The 16,336-nt window shown below is 37.7% G+C and overlaps 1 protein-coding gene across 12 annotated transcripts in view; it reads right to left on the bottom strand.

Annotated features, from left to right (window-relative positions):
* The window catches only part of KLHL32 (kelch like family member 32), a 139,098-nt gene that overhangs the window by 22,233 nt on the left and 100,529 nt on the right, over positions 1 to 16,336 (bottom strand). For 9 of the 12 annotated variants that reach the window (XM_069487975.1, XM_069487981.1, XM_069487979.1 and 6 more), the window contains one exon: positions 2,927 to 3,653. In XM_069487975.1, coding sequence (XP_069344076.1) covers positions 2,927 to 3,653 — 727 coding nt within the window. Of the gene's footprint in view, positions 1 to 2,926; positions 3,654 to 9,984; positions 10,061 to 16,336 lie in introns of those variants that run through there. The other 3 variants (XM_069487984.1, XM_069487986.1, XM_069487987.1) reach the window with 2 other exon arrangements.

Here is a 16,336-nt window from a genome sequence, read left to right as displayed (position 1 = left end):
TGGTAGCTCACAAACTATACCTTACAACAGACAGCATATATTTTAAACCATGACTGTGGGATATTTAATACTTATTTTACTTCAGTACTGTGAATTTCAAATCAAAATGGTATGGAACATTTGTGAACTGGGTCACAACGCCAAATGCTACAGGAACCTATATAATTTGACTGTTTCTAATATCTTAAATTAAATGCTAGTGGGTATATACATACAGCCTGATTTTCTGAATTTCTCTCTGCTTGTTACACTTTAAAAACTATGGACAGGTTTCAAGATGTCCTGATCACGAAACAGACAGGAAAAAGGAGATGTCGGAAATGTTGAGTCTCTAAAGAAACATTCATTTTGTGTTCTATGGAACAGAACTAAGCCCCGAAAATCCACATTCTATAATCCATACTACCTCCACCTCAGGCAAAGCTTGCAAAATACCAGAAAGATGCCAATGCCCAATCCCCCATCAATTAAATGGGAAATACTTGATTATTTGGTAAAAGATGAGGAATAGCCTCATTTTCATTTGCTCCAATAAATCAAGTTAACACTTCTAAATCAGTGATAGGCAGGATGAAATATACCTGTCTTTTTGTTAAGGGGCCCATTAGCAAATCTAGTTACCCCTCCCTATTCATGGTTAGATTCACAATTGATTTATTATAAGCTGGGCCTGAGGAAAGAGGCAGACGACTGATAGTATTAGAAATGTCACTGGCGATTTCCTCTTCTTTCCAATTAAAGGATTGCACTGTACACAGGAAAGTGAGTTTCTCATCTCAAGTACACAGTAGGGAGAAACAAACCTGAGAAAATTGTGATTGTTTTCATTAAGTCTGGTTAACACAGGCAGCATATATTAGTGCAAAAGAAGAACAAAGAAAATGTATTTCCTTTCACAGTAGGAGAAAAACAAAGTGAGACAGCAATAAGATCTGTAATAAGTTGATAGACTTAATAAAATGGAAAAGGAAACATATAGACCCATATTGAAAGGGAAGTCAGCTTCATACCAGGATGATAGATCTAGCCAGTCTCAGATGAGCTTCTGTGCTTTCTTAAGGCCTCACTGAAGAAGGTATTAAGTCAGTCATATCTTTAAGACTATGTAAGGGAAACGCCAGCATTTTTTTACAAGTTAGTTTTCTAGCCAAAGCCATAAGGAATATTTATTAAAATATTTATGAGAAATTCATACAAAATTTAGAAAATAATGCAAAATTTAGGAAACTATACATTAACAATATATGAAACTAAATGAATCAATGGAAGGAATGTAAATTGGGAGAAAACATATATTCCATTGATTTCATAAATCCATCATTGTTTTGTTTTCCAAGACAAGTACAGATCTGTTCCTTCTATTAGCAAAGACTTATTTGCTGCCTACTTTAAAGCTACTACAGCAAAGCTAACAGGATATAGTCCTGGTGGTTATTTTCTTAACTGTTGAAATATATTTTTTAAGAAAAAGAAATAGTCACTAGATAAATGAGGTTCTAATTCAAATATATATACATATACTAACACACACACACATATTCCTAATGTTTATTTGGAATACAGGACCAATAATTGTTGGGTCCACCTTATTTGTCCTCATCCTTCATTAGTCCTAGCCTTAACTTCATTCATTAATTTATTGAGCACTTAAACCCTGACATGAGCTAGGTTTTATCACTTAAAATCAGCAAATCAACAATAATTAAGATGCCACCCAGAGAAGCTGAGATTGTGACTATTTCCCTGGTTATTGAGGACAGCAGAAGAAAAAACAGGCAGAGTCCAAATAAATTTAGTTTAAATGCAAGGGAGACTTTCGTCAGAGTAGGAATTAAAAAACTAGAAATGATGATTGAGGAAAGCTGAGAAGCCTTCGAAGATATATTTAAAAGTGATTATTTCTTCTAAGTTAAGAAACATCAAAGTTATCCTTAATATTTAAGTTATTTGGCCTTTCTATTCTTCTTTGGCCTTAATGACACAGAAATCCAACAAGTTGCATTTGGGTTACAAAACGGGTATCATCCAACTGAGAGAAGATACAACTTTCTTCCCCAGTAAGAAACCCTTTCAAAGGCGAACACGTCAGGCCTTTCTCATCGCAGGTTGAGAATGTGATGTTGACAACATATGCCTCAAATACTCCTTCTGTACAAGCAAAAAGGCAGCCAAGAGGGATGAGTCGGGGTATGCAGGTGTGGATGAAACAAGATCGGCAAGGAGTGGATAATTAATAAATCTGGGCTTGGGGAACATGGGGTTCATTTTCCTAGCCATTCTACTTTTTTTATAATCAATGACTTTTTTGAAAAAAGGCAAAAAGTTAAATAATAAAATAGAGCTCAAACAGTACCCCCCAAATAATCAGCAAAATGGGAAAGTAAATAGGAATGAAGAATTAGGATGGCATGAGTAACGACTATGCACAGATAGTACCAAAACTTTGTTTTAGTAACTTAAATCCCTTCCCTCAATGCACAGCATGGCCATGACCTGGATATACACCATTGCTACACCTAACAAAATGGATTTCCTGGGATTTTACTTTTCCTGCCTTAACTTTGATGAGATAGCTCCTAGCCAGGCAGCCAAGGACCTAGATAAACCACAAGTTGTGCAATACAATCAATGAATAATCAAGAGCTGACACTAGAAGGTTTGGGAGAAAAACAGGTGTGATGAACCATTAATTTCCTTCTTGAATTTTAGTCCACTACTTACTCAGAAAGTCACAGAAAGGCCCATTCTTTCCAATTCCATTGTTCCCTAGAGTAGGTGCTCAATAAATGAATGTTAATTAGCTAAAATGGCATGCCTGGCTCAATCTTTCAATTACACATGGCCACACTACCAAAGCCTAACTTTTAAATTTATACCACAATGAAAGTGCTTTTTGATAAATCCAACATATGAGGCATGTTCTTACCTGATATCCAGAGAAGACCGTCAGCCACATATCCAGCATGGCATGAGAGGGATCTGTCAAAGGACTGAACAAAAGTCCATTTGTTCTTCTTCGGGCAGTACCGCTCAACTGTGGGCAGAACCTGGCGCAGTTCGTTTCTGCCCCCAACCGCATAGAGGTATTCATCCATGGCACCTAGCACAAAATGCTCCCGGCAGTTTTTCATGGGTGCTATCTCTGCCCAGGAATTACTGCGGGGGTCGTAGCGACATGCAGTCCTCACGGCACACGTCCGGCCACTGGCGTGCTCCACTTCCCCCCCTGCCACAAACAGGAAGTCCCCCATGACTGCCACACAATGGTGGCTCCTTCCCACCGGCATGGGCGCCAGCTCACTCCAGTTGGCAATGGCAGCTATGAGAGCATTCTCCTGATCAACAGGGTTGAAGTACCGAAGTTCCTTGACTTTACAGACCTCACGCTTCTTCCCACCAATGATATACAGAGTGTCGGACTGGAACCGTGGTTTGGTCCTGCAAGTCTGCCAGACGGGCTGTGCATAGATGCTCTGGTGGTACTCCAGGGCCTCATTGACCAGGGCTGTTGCAGTCTCGCTTGCTTGGACGAGGGGGTGGGACAGGGCAACCGTATGGAGGGTATCCACATCCATTAGGCCAAAGCGGATGTACTGCAGGAGCTCATCCATGTACTGGTAATGGCAGTTGTGCTCCAACCACCGCACGGCTAGCTAAAACAGGGGGAAGCGAGATGAGAGAAGATACAAAGGTAAGAAACGGCAAACGCAATGGCACATAGGCAGGTCAACTGTATTCTTTCAGGCACATACTAATATAATTTTTCTTACAAACAGTGTAACTGGACTATTTCATTACCCAGGTGAGGAACTTTTTTTTCTCTATCAGCAGAGACACAAAAGAACTCAAGACACTGCTGGAGGGGTTAGGAACGATGCAAAGCAACACAGACTGGGGCTTAACATACCATTTGGGATGAACGAACAATAATTGCTTTTCAAAGAAGGAAAATACTGTTGTGAAACAGCCTGTTCCCTTAAGTTTCGTGCGTAAGAGGCCTTGGTACATCCCACCACCAGGAAATGTCAATGTGGGCAGTGTCATCACAGCTCAAGTACAATATGTCAACCCATGAGTCAAGGTACTGTATCAATATGAGTAAGGTAAGAAAATATGTGATCATCTGAGACTACAGGGTGTACTTGAGAGAAAATCAATACGACACTAGTAGAATGATTTAGAAAGAAAAAAGACTGTCCGCTCCCTCCGCCTCTTGATAGGTACAACAGTCTGGAAGCAAGAGAAGAAAAGGAAAGATTGCAACCTGTAAATTTTATTTTTTTTTTCTTTCAATTAGTTTTCACCTTGAAGACCATTGTTACTTGCACATGTAAGATTCTGGCAATTTGTTAGAGTCATTTTCACAAAAACAGGATATAGAGTAGATTATCTTTCCATAATGGACAGAAAAGCAGAATATAATCCTAACCTTTCTACTTCCCCTTCCAGATATCTTTCAAGAAGGAAAAGGGTAAAAACTTTTGGCTACAGGCAAAGAGAATTTCTCAAAACTAAAGCAGGAAGATTAAGTCATAAGTAATAAAATTAAATAATATTTTTAAAATGCCATAAAATAAACCAATTTATTTATGGGACACCTGAAGTAATTTAATTAATGTGGCTTAATATTTAAGTTTAACAAACCTTCCCACAGTGCAGCAGAAAGTATATCTAACATCTCTAGTCAATATATTTGATAAGAATTATTCTTATCAGCACCTACATTAAACTACATCTCCCAGACAATATAAATATGTCTCTGAAGGAATTAGCAAGGGAAAAAAGCAATGAATTAGAATATTACATTATTTTATGTGTTTTATTTGCTTTCTGACTCACGGAACTGGGGTTCTGGGCTTCCCTGTTGAGATGAAGCATATCACTGGGGGAAAGGAAGTCTACTGAGGGAGGGAGAAGGAAACGTGGTGTTCTCAGACCATTGCTCCTTGGAAAGCACAAGCTGGGTTTTCATCCTGGTAAAAAGGATCACTAAACTCTCTGAGGCATTAAATGATTTCAGAGTTTCTGCAGCCATTGGACAAATGGTTCCAAAAAGGCCAGGTGCACTTGGGACTTGTCTTTTTAGCTTTCTGAATGAAATGAATAAAGGAAGCGAATCCACGTCTGATACATTGTGAATTGTATCTCCTAATGAATTATAGGGTGAAGAGAAATGAAAAAAAAAATGTCACTGGGTTTCAAGGAGGCAGACACTGTGAAGTGGCCCTCTCGAGATGTTTTTCTAGAAGGTTGCATTTTCTATTTAAATAAGATACATACCAACCTGAGGGGGGGAAGTATCCATGTATGGTAATATCAGTAATAATCAAAGATACTGCAAAAGAAAAATGTCATTCATTAACTACCAAGTCTACCAGAAGTGGAGACAGTTCTCACATGTAGCATCCTAGATTTTCTCTACCCTTATCTGAGAAGTTTCAAGAGATGGGGTTCCAATTATTTCTGGGGAGATAATTCAACAACTTGATAAATGATGTCCCAGTCTTTGCCCACAGTGCTTTCAAAAGTTCTCAGGGATAAAATCATTCTGCTTAAGGTCATTTCTTATGCACCAGATAAAATTTTCTGAAGCTTAATCTTTGATATTTCTCCTAATTAAATCAAGTACTTCCGGCTGATACTGCTTTGCTCTGTAACCAATTTCTTGGAATCCTTACATCCCTACATTCTGCATCTTTCAGATAGACAGTACAGGAAACAGCACTGGAGAAACATTAGATAAATATCCACCTCTCCATACCCTCTTTTTATAGCGTAGTGCTGCCCATTTAATTATTTTTCTCTGTCCTCATAAATCAGTTCTTCCTAGGCCATAATCAATCTTCTAGCCCATCTCCAAACACTCTCTAGTATATCTTTATCTTTCTAGCAAACAGTGTCACTAACTGCATGAGCGGTACACACGCCTTGACTATGCTCTACTTTAAAGGAAATCTCTAACGAATCAAACTGGCAATGGAACAGTGACCACTGTGATCTATTACTGATTAACTTCTGGCTTACTTTCTACTATCGCCTCACGTCACAGGTACTATGATGCTTTCTGTATTCAATTTCCCCAAATACTATTACAGAGTATTTTGTGCATATATATTAATTTGCATTTTATGGGATAATTTTTACTTTATTTCCTTCCAATATTTACAACTTCCTCACAAATTTCATATAATTTTTACACTTTTATCATTTACTGTTATTTTCAGACTACCTAAATCTTCCATACTTGTTGGGTTTATCTGTACTCCAGATCAAAAGTGAATGTAATTTACAAGGAACCACCCTGCTACCACCTTCAAACTTTACATGTGCACGAGTTACTTGGGGTTTCTAGTCAAAATGTAGGCTCTGACTCAGTAGGCAGGAAAGGAGAGCATGCGGAGCGCATTTCTAACAAGCTCCTATCAAGGGTGGTGAACTCTCGGCCTTGGGGCCATACACGGCCTTCTGGATCCTTGAGTGCAGCCTTTTGACTGAATCCAAATTTTACAGAACAAATACTTTTAATAAATAAAGGACCTACGTGATGCATATACCCATGACCACACTTTGAATAGGAAGGTTTTAGAGAGATTTCCATTCATGAAACAGTATTCTCATACCATGCTATCTGAATGTAGGTACTTTAGGAAGCTGCACTAACTGTTCCATCCACTAGGGTAAATTGCTGCCTTATTAAATTAAGCCTGTTGTTTCAAATTTAAGAAGGTATAAATCAAATAAAGTCTAAATGATGCAATCATTAAGATATTGGATGCCTAATTGGCTTAATATTACGGGTAAGATAGCACATTTTGAGACCCTGGTTCTATAGGGTTTATAAATCAATGGCTGATTTTGATAACATAAAGTCATATAAACACTCTATACTTTTGCTTTTGCAATAATAAATAAATAAATGTAAAAGTGTTACTGTGCTCTGTTTTTACTTTCACAAAAATGTAAAGGAGAAAAACTACTGAAACCATGGATAACTCTTGTTTATTTAAATAACGAAAGAAATGGCAGAGAAAATTCAAAACAATGGGCTGCTTCAAAATCATTTCCATGCTGTGAACCTCACCAGAGCACTATTCACTGTCGTGCTAAATTAAGGGCAAGGTGGTGAAGGGCATCCTGGAGCCCATTTAAGGGGTTTAGCGACTATAGTAAGCAGAAGGCTGATTTATCATTAGGACATCATGGAACACAAAGATTACAGCTTTGTAGTGTATTTTGATGCTGAGGCTTGAAAAAGGTTATTCTGGGAACTGGTGGCCTTTAAAATAAAGACACTACACTGAGAAAGCATAATTCAGAGGAGGCTGAAATCCTATTCTATCTCATTTATCCATCATCCCAAATTCTAGCATTTAATGTGGAAGAAAATGGAGTATGTAGCCTTTTTTTTTTTTTTTTTTTTTTTGAGACAGGATCTTACTCTGTCACCCAGGCTGGAGTGCAGTGGCATCATCATAGTTCACAGCAACCTGAAACTCCTGGGTTTAAGCTATCTATCCTCCTGCCTCAGCCTCCTGAGTAGCCGGGACTATAGGCGCGTGCCACCACGCCCCATTAATTTTTCTATTTTTTGTAGAGATGGGGTCTTGCTCTTGCTCGGGCTGCTCTCAAACTCCTGAGCTCAAGCAATACTACTGCCTCAGCCTCCCAGAGTGTTAGGATTTACAGGCATGAGCCACCATGCCCAGCCTAAAGTCTTGTCTTCCATCTTTTTGGTGACAAAGCGAACAACAGTGGAAAAGAAATTACAGATTCAGTTTGAGAGGGCACTACAAAGAGTGCTTAGGAAACAGTGCCATCAGGTGAGAGGTTCCTAAACCATCTGAAACACGGTCAACCTTCACCTCTAAGTACAACAGGAGATCTCCCAAGCACCCTGCCTGACCCAATTCATCTGACCGCAATGGAGAATTGTTCCTTCCTAAAAGAAGAATTAGCTACAGCTTAATCCAACTTCAACTCATCTCATTCTCAGATCTTTGATAAGAATGTTGCCTGGCCCACAGTGGGCCATAAATATTTGGTGCATAACTAAAAAATTCTTTACAATTGTTGTTAGGCTATTTTTCATATTCCTCTTGAGCAAATGATATCAAATCTTTTATTCTCCCTTATATATTTATTTATCTATCACAGGCTCCAGTTTCCTATTTTATTATCTCACCCTTACGGCTTTCCTATATGGCCTTTACAGGCTTTCAAACTCCACATTGCAGCATATAATGCACTGTACTTAGATACATAAACCCTTGTTTTCCTCTCTCACATCCTTGGTGCTGGCTACCTCTATTCGAGATTCTTGAAATGTAATGAGCATTGTAGTCTTTTAAGCCTTTGAATAAATAATAAAAGGTTTGGGTAAGAAGAAACTTTAGAATCCATTTGGCTCAAACTTCTCAATTTTACAAATGGAAATCAAATCCAGACAAGTTAACTGACTTAACCTAAGTCATGCAACTAATTAGCAGCAAAACTGAAACTAGAAACACAGTTTTTAAATTATACAATGTATTTTTCCACTGTATCACCTTGTCATTATTTTTCCACAAATAATTATTTTAAGGTAAAATCCAGGCAAATACACTCAAGTCCAAACATAACTTCTGCATTCTCTATTAGAAAAATAAAGTCTGTTTTTGTTAAAAAAGTAAGCTTTGCTTCAAGATAGGTTGGTAATATTTTTCAATGAGTCTCATTTATGAATTTACTTCAGAAATAAAGAACATTTATTTAATGGTACCAATTACAGAGTTTATAATTAAAGAACAAATATTTAGAAGAAAGGATAGGCCTCGAGTCTTTAATTATTGTTTGACCTTTTATGGGAATATGTATTTTTATTCTACGTTGTTCCTTGTTATATAAACCTGACTCAAAATATATAGAAAAGATAACTGATCTACTTTAGTTTTGTCAGCATAGCCTCACTGATTACTATGCCAGAGTGGAATATGTGACATATATAAATATAAATATAATAGTATATAATGCTAAATTCTACAAATGTTCTAGTTCAATTACCATATGTAATTTTCTATGTATTTCAGAAATATATAAATTATATGAACAAATGTTATATTCCTAACATTATCAAGTCCTCAAGTTGTGAACCAAATTCCTTTAACTCTTCACATCAAACACACTCAGCTAGAAGCCATTTTGAAATCTAAAATTCCTGATCCTTTTAAAGAAGTGGATGTTTTGAAGTCTAACTCTGCTTATATATATCCCTATATGTGTCTACTATACAATGTGACTCCAAAACAATGCCAACATAATACAAAATCTTATTCTCACAGATTTCCATAACAACTAATTATGGAATCTCAAATCCAAGAATACACATCAATGCACTCTTCCATAGAATTATCATTATATCTTATAAATAGTTATATATGTGTATACATATATATATATATACACATGTGTGTGTGTATATATATATATATACACACACACACATACACACATACACACACACACACACACACACACACACACGTGCTCTTAAAAAGCAGTTTCTAGCCGGGCTCAGTGGCGCATGCCTGTAGTCCCTGCTATTCAGGAGGCTGCCTGGGCAACTTAGTGAGACCCAGTTGCTTAAAATCAAAAACAAAACAAAACAAAAAACAAAAACAGGTTCTCATCAGATGATTGATCAAATCTTTTTAAGCAACACTTACATAAGCATAAAGTGCTTACGACATTGTCTTAAAGTAATAACTATTTTGTTGTCGTGGCTCTTTTTCACTAAAAGGATGTTCTTATCACAGAAGTCATCAGCCAGAGCTGAGTAAGTACTGACTGGTATTTTTGCTCATACTCTTATTCTGCCCCTTGGCCAGGGCAGCTATAATTATTCTCCTATTTAAAATCTGGTTGCAGACAGCTCTGCTAAAGGTGCACACTGAGTCCTCCCTTTTGCAGGAGCCCATGCTGTGAAGTCACAAGTGTCTATATTCTTGCCTGTCTTATCCCATTGAGATATGCCAGGGTACCAGTCTCCCCTCTGTGCCTGAAAGGCAGCATAAATTCCACACTTCTGCAAATTCGGAAGAGGACAAAGGAAGGGCACAGGAGCACGTCAACAACTAACTGACTTTCCTGAACCTCCACCAAAAAGCAGGGCATGTTAAAAAGCTTGGCAACAAGGAGTGGGAAGTCAGGCAAATGTGTTTTAATAGAATGAATGACAATGCACAGACTGAAATTTTCTAAGTATTAGTATAGAGTATTGTGCACACTCTCTATCTTCTAACCCATGTCCTCCAAGGGAAGTTCAGTGATCACTACATATTAAAGTATACAATTTCATATGTTATTTTATAATGTCCTGAATTCTGATGGACACAAAACTTTAGCTTGCTAACCTTTTAATAGTACATACAGTTTCTTTACATTAAAAATGTGGAAAGTTTCCTTAATGCAAGTGGACAGGTGTTGAAATTTGTCATGCAATACTACATGCAAGCGTGCCTTTAACATGAGTCATATAAGGTCCAAATAATAATATATTAAGCCAGAATAATGACTGTCACAGAAAGCAAAGCATATATTAATAAATAAATGCACCAAATCTTATAGTCACATTCTTTTAAGATCAAATGAAACATTCAGTTCAAAAAGACAACATCCCCATAAAATCCAGAAGCATCAGAAACAAGGGACACACGATCAGAGCATTTTCTTCTACCAGAACAATGAAAATGTTACCATGGAGGAATATTAAAAATTATAGCATGGCACACTCGAGTGCTATAATTAAAATTGTGTCAACATTTTGCTTGTAAAACAGATTTTTCAAGGGAGGTTGCACATTAACCATTATAGCTGACTACAGACTTACGTAAGATACATAGGCTATTTTTCCCCTGTAAGAAATATATTTCAGTGAAATCAAATCTTATGAGGACCCAGGCTCACACTCTGTCAGAAAAGAAATGACTGATATTTAAAAGAATATTCAGTTTAGCAGATATGATAACAATACATATTCTTTCGTTGTTCATTAAAACTGTATGAAATTGGGAGATGGATAAGTACCCTTACTTCCACCTCTAACATAAGATTTGTGCTTTTTATACATGTTTTTAAAAGTACATACTGCAGAGCTCCAAAAGCAAAAATCCCCTGAGACTGAAGGTGTCTCTTTCCCATAAACACACAGAACTGGGGGAACCACAATGAAAACCCCCTTGCGGCCTGCTACATGTAAGTTCCAGATATTTAGGAGAGAAAATACAAAATGACCTGAATTGTCCTTTGGCTCAGTCTTACAACAAAACAGGATTTTTAAAAGGTAAATTGTATCCAGGTGAAGAAAAAAATCAAGATAGGACAAAAGGTGAGGTCAGTATCCCGTGATATCCTTTCTACCTGTGAGATATGGTTACTAATTTGAGTTGATCTTTGAAAAGCCAATTAAAAAAAAAGGCAATACGAATATATGGCTGAAGTTGGACCAGTCATTTGGCTTCTCTTCTGTAAAATGTATGAGCCTCTTTTACCTCTAGGGTATATGTCACCTATGGATCTACCAAAAATATTTTAAAACATAATCCTCTAAAATTCCTAGAGGTGGGAGAAGAAATAAAAATTAATTACTGTGTCTAGTATCCAAGTCACATGTTTTTATAGCACAGATAGTTTTTATAAATCTCTTTTCAGAAAAACCAAGTGACATTTTTTTGCCTTTAACACATTAACTGCCACGTGAGTTGCATTTAACTCATGCCAGTTTTGAGCCCGGGGTATCATGAAGCATATGTAACTCACATGTCTCTTTACTTTGGGAGCTGCATGAACTATTTTTCACATTGCACATAAATCATGTACAGAAAACAATGAAAAATAAAACCCAAATTTTTCATTAAATTAGAAAGGATTGTTTTATTTTTGAATTTTTTATTCTATTTTCATAATAAAACACCATGGCCCCAAGGAAAAATTTTTTTCTAGTGTGGCAGTCAATGGGTTAAATCTGAACTCAGGAGAGATACATGCATACGTGTGTGCATGTGAAGGTGCACGTATACACAGGCCCACATGCAGAGAACTGGATTATTTCATGGTCTTTTTCTTCCTGGGAATAATTGATGAGATATTATCCAACTTGATAATATCTCTTGTAAAAATAAAATAATGTCAGCCAAAGAACATATGTCAAATTTGTGAGGTGACTGCTTCAAAGTGCTATTTATTTAGAATACTAGAATGAGATCTTGTACATAAATGCAAATATTTAATAAACTGTTCACAAAAATTTTACCTTTGAACTATCTTTATATCATTCCCATATCTAATATACACAAAACTTTTCAAATGGCAAAAATGTCCTTCAAGACAATAAAAGACGACCAACATCACCTATGCCAACGATGCTACGGTGAAAATGAAACCCATTCTTAGTCTCGTGTTTGAGCCAAACACATGTACAATTATAGACTAACATCCTAAAATTGCTCTTCAGTAGTCTCGTAATGGTTTCTGAGCCAAAAGGCAGTACTCATCCATCTAGTCATTCATGGCTGGGATTGCTTCGGAGGATTATTCTAAATAAGATGTTAGTGCCTGCATATTGATATAGCACGTCCTACTGGATGTTAAAGGGACTTTGCATAGGGTCAGTGAGATATTAAGCTTATATTGTTAGAACAACACTGAAAAATAAGAGAAAACCAATTTGGTCAATAAAAGAAAACACTTTTGTATCCCTTTGGCAGTAGGATCCCTACGTGGGTCACACCATCTCCCATTATTTTCTAGCTACTGCATGCAGTGAGGATGCATTATCAGAGGAGATGCCCAGAGAAATTCTGATGCTTTTTTCTACCACTAATTGGTACACTCCCATAGAGGTAAATGCGACACAACAAAAAAGTAGGCAGGACTTGATGTCAAAAGACTTGTTTCTGCAACTTAATGTATTTGTACATTCAGGAAAAACATGAACATACTGATACTCAGTTTCATCATCTGTAAAACCAGTATGATATTACCTATATCATAGGGTTCTACAGGGGACTGAATGAGATAACATTTGATAGTACTTGGCAAATTATGATATTTAGTCAATATAGAGAATTAATATGAAGGCAATGTGCCTACAAGAGATGGAGCTATTGCCCAACTTAATTGTCTTTTGAATTTATGACAAAGCCATCACATTCAGAACATTTTTATATAACACAGTATTGTACAATATTCATATGAATTCAGAGATTTCTATAGTTGATAAGAAACTTACTATACAGTATTAAATATTTTACATGTTGTAAAGTGATAATAAAAGCATGGCAGTGCAACAGATTATAAATTAGCCCATATGATGAATCTATTTTCACACAAATGAACTCAGTAATTCTAACCCAGCAATTTAAGTTTTGTGCATTTGTTAAATCCTAAGTCAGAGAAGCATGAGTGAATGAATGAAAAGAGAAAGACTGAAACCTAGTTGTTTCTGCATAATACTCAACACATATACTTACTTTCTTTACTTAGTTTGGGTCTCCCATAAAAAACATTTGAATTCATGTCCATACAAATACCCTCAAATCTCAACTCAGTTAACTTACTGGCCAGGAAAAAGATATATAAGCTACTTCTCTGGCTTGAGAAAACTAAAACAATGATTGATTGTCTGAGTTGATTACTTTTATTCTTATTTTGTTGTTCTATGGGCAAATAATAAAACTGTCTTTCTTTAGGTTTTTCATTCATCTATTCCTTAATTTCTTTTCTTTTTTTTTTTTTTTTTTTGAGACAGAGTCTCGCTCTGTTGCCCGGGCTAGAGTGAGTGCCGTGGCGTCAGCCTAGCTCACAGCAACCTCAAACTCCTGGGCTTAAGCGATCCTACTGCCTCAGCCTCCCCAGTAGCTGGGACTACAGGCATGCGCCACCATGCCCGGCTAATTTTTTCTATATATATTTTTAGTTGGCCAGATAATTTCTTTCTATTTTTAGTAGAGACGGGGTCTCGCTCTTGCTCAGGCTGCTTAATTTCTTAAGTGTCCATTGTGTGCTAGGAACTTGGTGAGAAAGATTCTAATCAGTACACACAAATGCATTCTAGTTTGCCATTCACTTCCAAGCTCTATTAATACTATAAAACTCAAGGCTTATTTTTTATCTCAAGTATCTTGATATGTCCCTGTAAAATAAAATAAAATGGAATTTGGAATTAGGGGAGAAAATCTTGCAAATCTGGAAGTTTTTGTCTTTCATAGACAGATTTTCGGACACACACAAAAACCATCTTTCTATGTTATTATTTCAATTAGTATTTTAAATGTTACCAGCACATTTATAAATTTTATGCTTTTTAAAAAACTAATTTGTAAACATGCCTTAGAGCATCCTGAGAGCATCAAGCCTTTGAATATTTCTTTATGAATTTCAGAAGAACTGCCAATTGCCTATTTCTTTATGAATTGATTCAAGAATAATGGGCCAAGAGCAGGTTCATTAGCACTTGTGCTCCCCACCTGAAATCAAACCTTTAGTAGTATGACTAAATGAACCTCACAGGCTCAAGTAGCTTCCCCAGGTCATTGACACAGAGATAGTCAAATCCCTCAAACAAGTGGTATTCTGATGAGTTTAGACGTCCAGGAAGTACCTAAGCTGCATTAAGGGTTTAACGTTGACAGCCTCCAAACAGAATGAAGGAATCCTCAAAGGTCAATTTAAACATCTTTGAAAGCCGTGGAGCACAGAGACTGGGGTGGGAGCCCACTGACCAAAGCCCAAGACCAGGCACTCTCAGGGCCTGACTCTCCTATTAAGGGGACGGAACCTGGAGCACCACCTGTCAGCTGGTGGGGCTGCGGAGGGGGAGCCACAGTCTACACCGTCTGTGAGTCGCAGAGGATACACGTAAGTGTGATGCCACCCACTGACCACCTTCACCATGGGAATTTCAGACCAGCACTGATGCTTAAAGAGCATATTTCACACTGGATTCTCTACCTTCATTTCATCATAGTATATATAACTGGGGAACAATGACTCCTCTCTTCCCACCTTGCAACACCTTTGAGTGCAGTACACGAAGTACATCCTTATCAAAGAAGGTGTGCTCTTCACCACAATTATCATAAATTTCTTTACCCAAGTAGAAATTTCAGAGGAGATTAAGGTCAACATCAAAGTGGTCATATGAAAGGATTTGTGGTATGAAAGGATCATTAAAAATAAGTGTCAGAAGAGTCTCAAAACAGAAATCAACGCTGCCGAGAGTGAGCGACAGGGCTTAGTTTGAGTGGGGGAAGTGGCCTAGAGAGCCTGGTCTGTAGCAGTCGTGCAAGGAAGAAAGATGGCCCCGTCGGGGAGAATCAGTGGCCTGAGAGTCTCAGAAAACCTGTGAGGGAAGAGGGACTCCATGGATGAAGGAATGAGTTGAAGGCAGTGGCTACTGCAAAGGCTAATCTGTGAGACAGGCGAGGGAAGGCTTGTGTTTTAGCTCCAGTGAGAATCCGTAAGTGGCTGTTGGATGAGAGAACACGGGAGTCCAGTCTGAGGAAATCACAGATCTGAGACATTCTCTGTACAGTTAGGAGGAAGAGCCAGAGGAACTTTGAAGGTGGCAGGGAAGCACTGAAGAAGGAAAAGAAACTGGGCCCAATGGCCAGGCCCAGGCTGGGAGCAGAAGAATGGCCAGCACCGGCCAAGGAAGCACCAGGTGCTCTGGTGGGGACATCACTGCTGGGGGGCACCGCCTTGGGGGACTGAGTCAGCCAGAGAGCCTGACGGTGGTGGGCGTGGGGTTAGGGCTTGTAAGGACACAAAGCCTCCGGTATCAGAGATGGGCTTTCCACAGTGAGATAAAAAGGGTACACGGATTCAGAGGGAAGGTTGGCACCTAGCCAGGCTTCAACCAAAAACAATCTGAAACATGAGTTATACATCGGTTAAGGAGAAACAGCCTTTGCTGGGGTCCTATTAATTTCCAAACACAGGGAATCTATAACATAAAATCACTTGTCGCAGATTCCACAAGTTAATATTAAAATGAACCCTCACACTGCTTTTCTAAATCCAAAAAACTGATTGATTTGATTGACATATTTCTCTAATTGCCTTTTTACTTCCCATCTCTTAAACATAAATAAGACATAACTAATTGATAATTTTATGACGCATCCCTGAGGGCTATCTTATCCACGTTGTCCATAGAGCTAAACAAAAAGAATCATTTGTAGTCTAGTGCAGTGAAGAATCTGGCAAGACCATATATACACAATCCTCTTCTCCTATCTTTAAAATAAGCATTTTAAATAGCACTGTTCATTAAATAAGAGCTGCATTAAAACGGCAACTG

This window comes from Eulemur rufifrons, chromosome 15 (genome assembly GCF_041146395.1).
Source record: "Eulemur rufifrons isolate Redbay chromosome 15, OSU_ERuf_1, whole genome shotgun sequence".
Classification (NCBI taxonomy): domain Eukaryota; kingdom Metazoa; phylum Chordata; class Mammalia; order Primates; family Lemuridae; genus Eulemur; species Eulemur rufifrons.
This window is presented reverse-complemented; position numbering and strand designations above follow the sequence as displayed.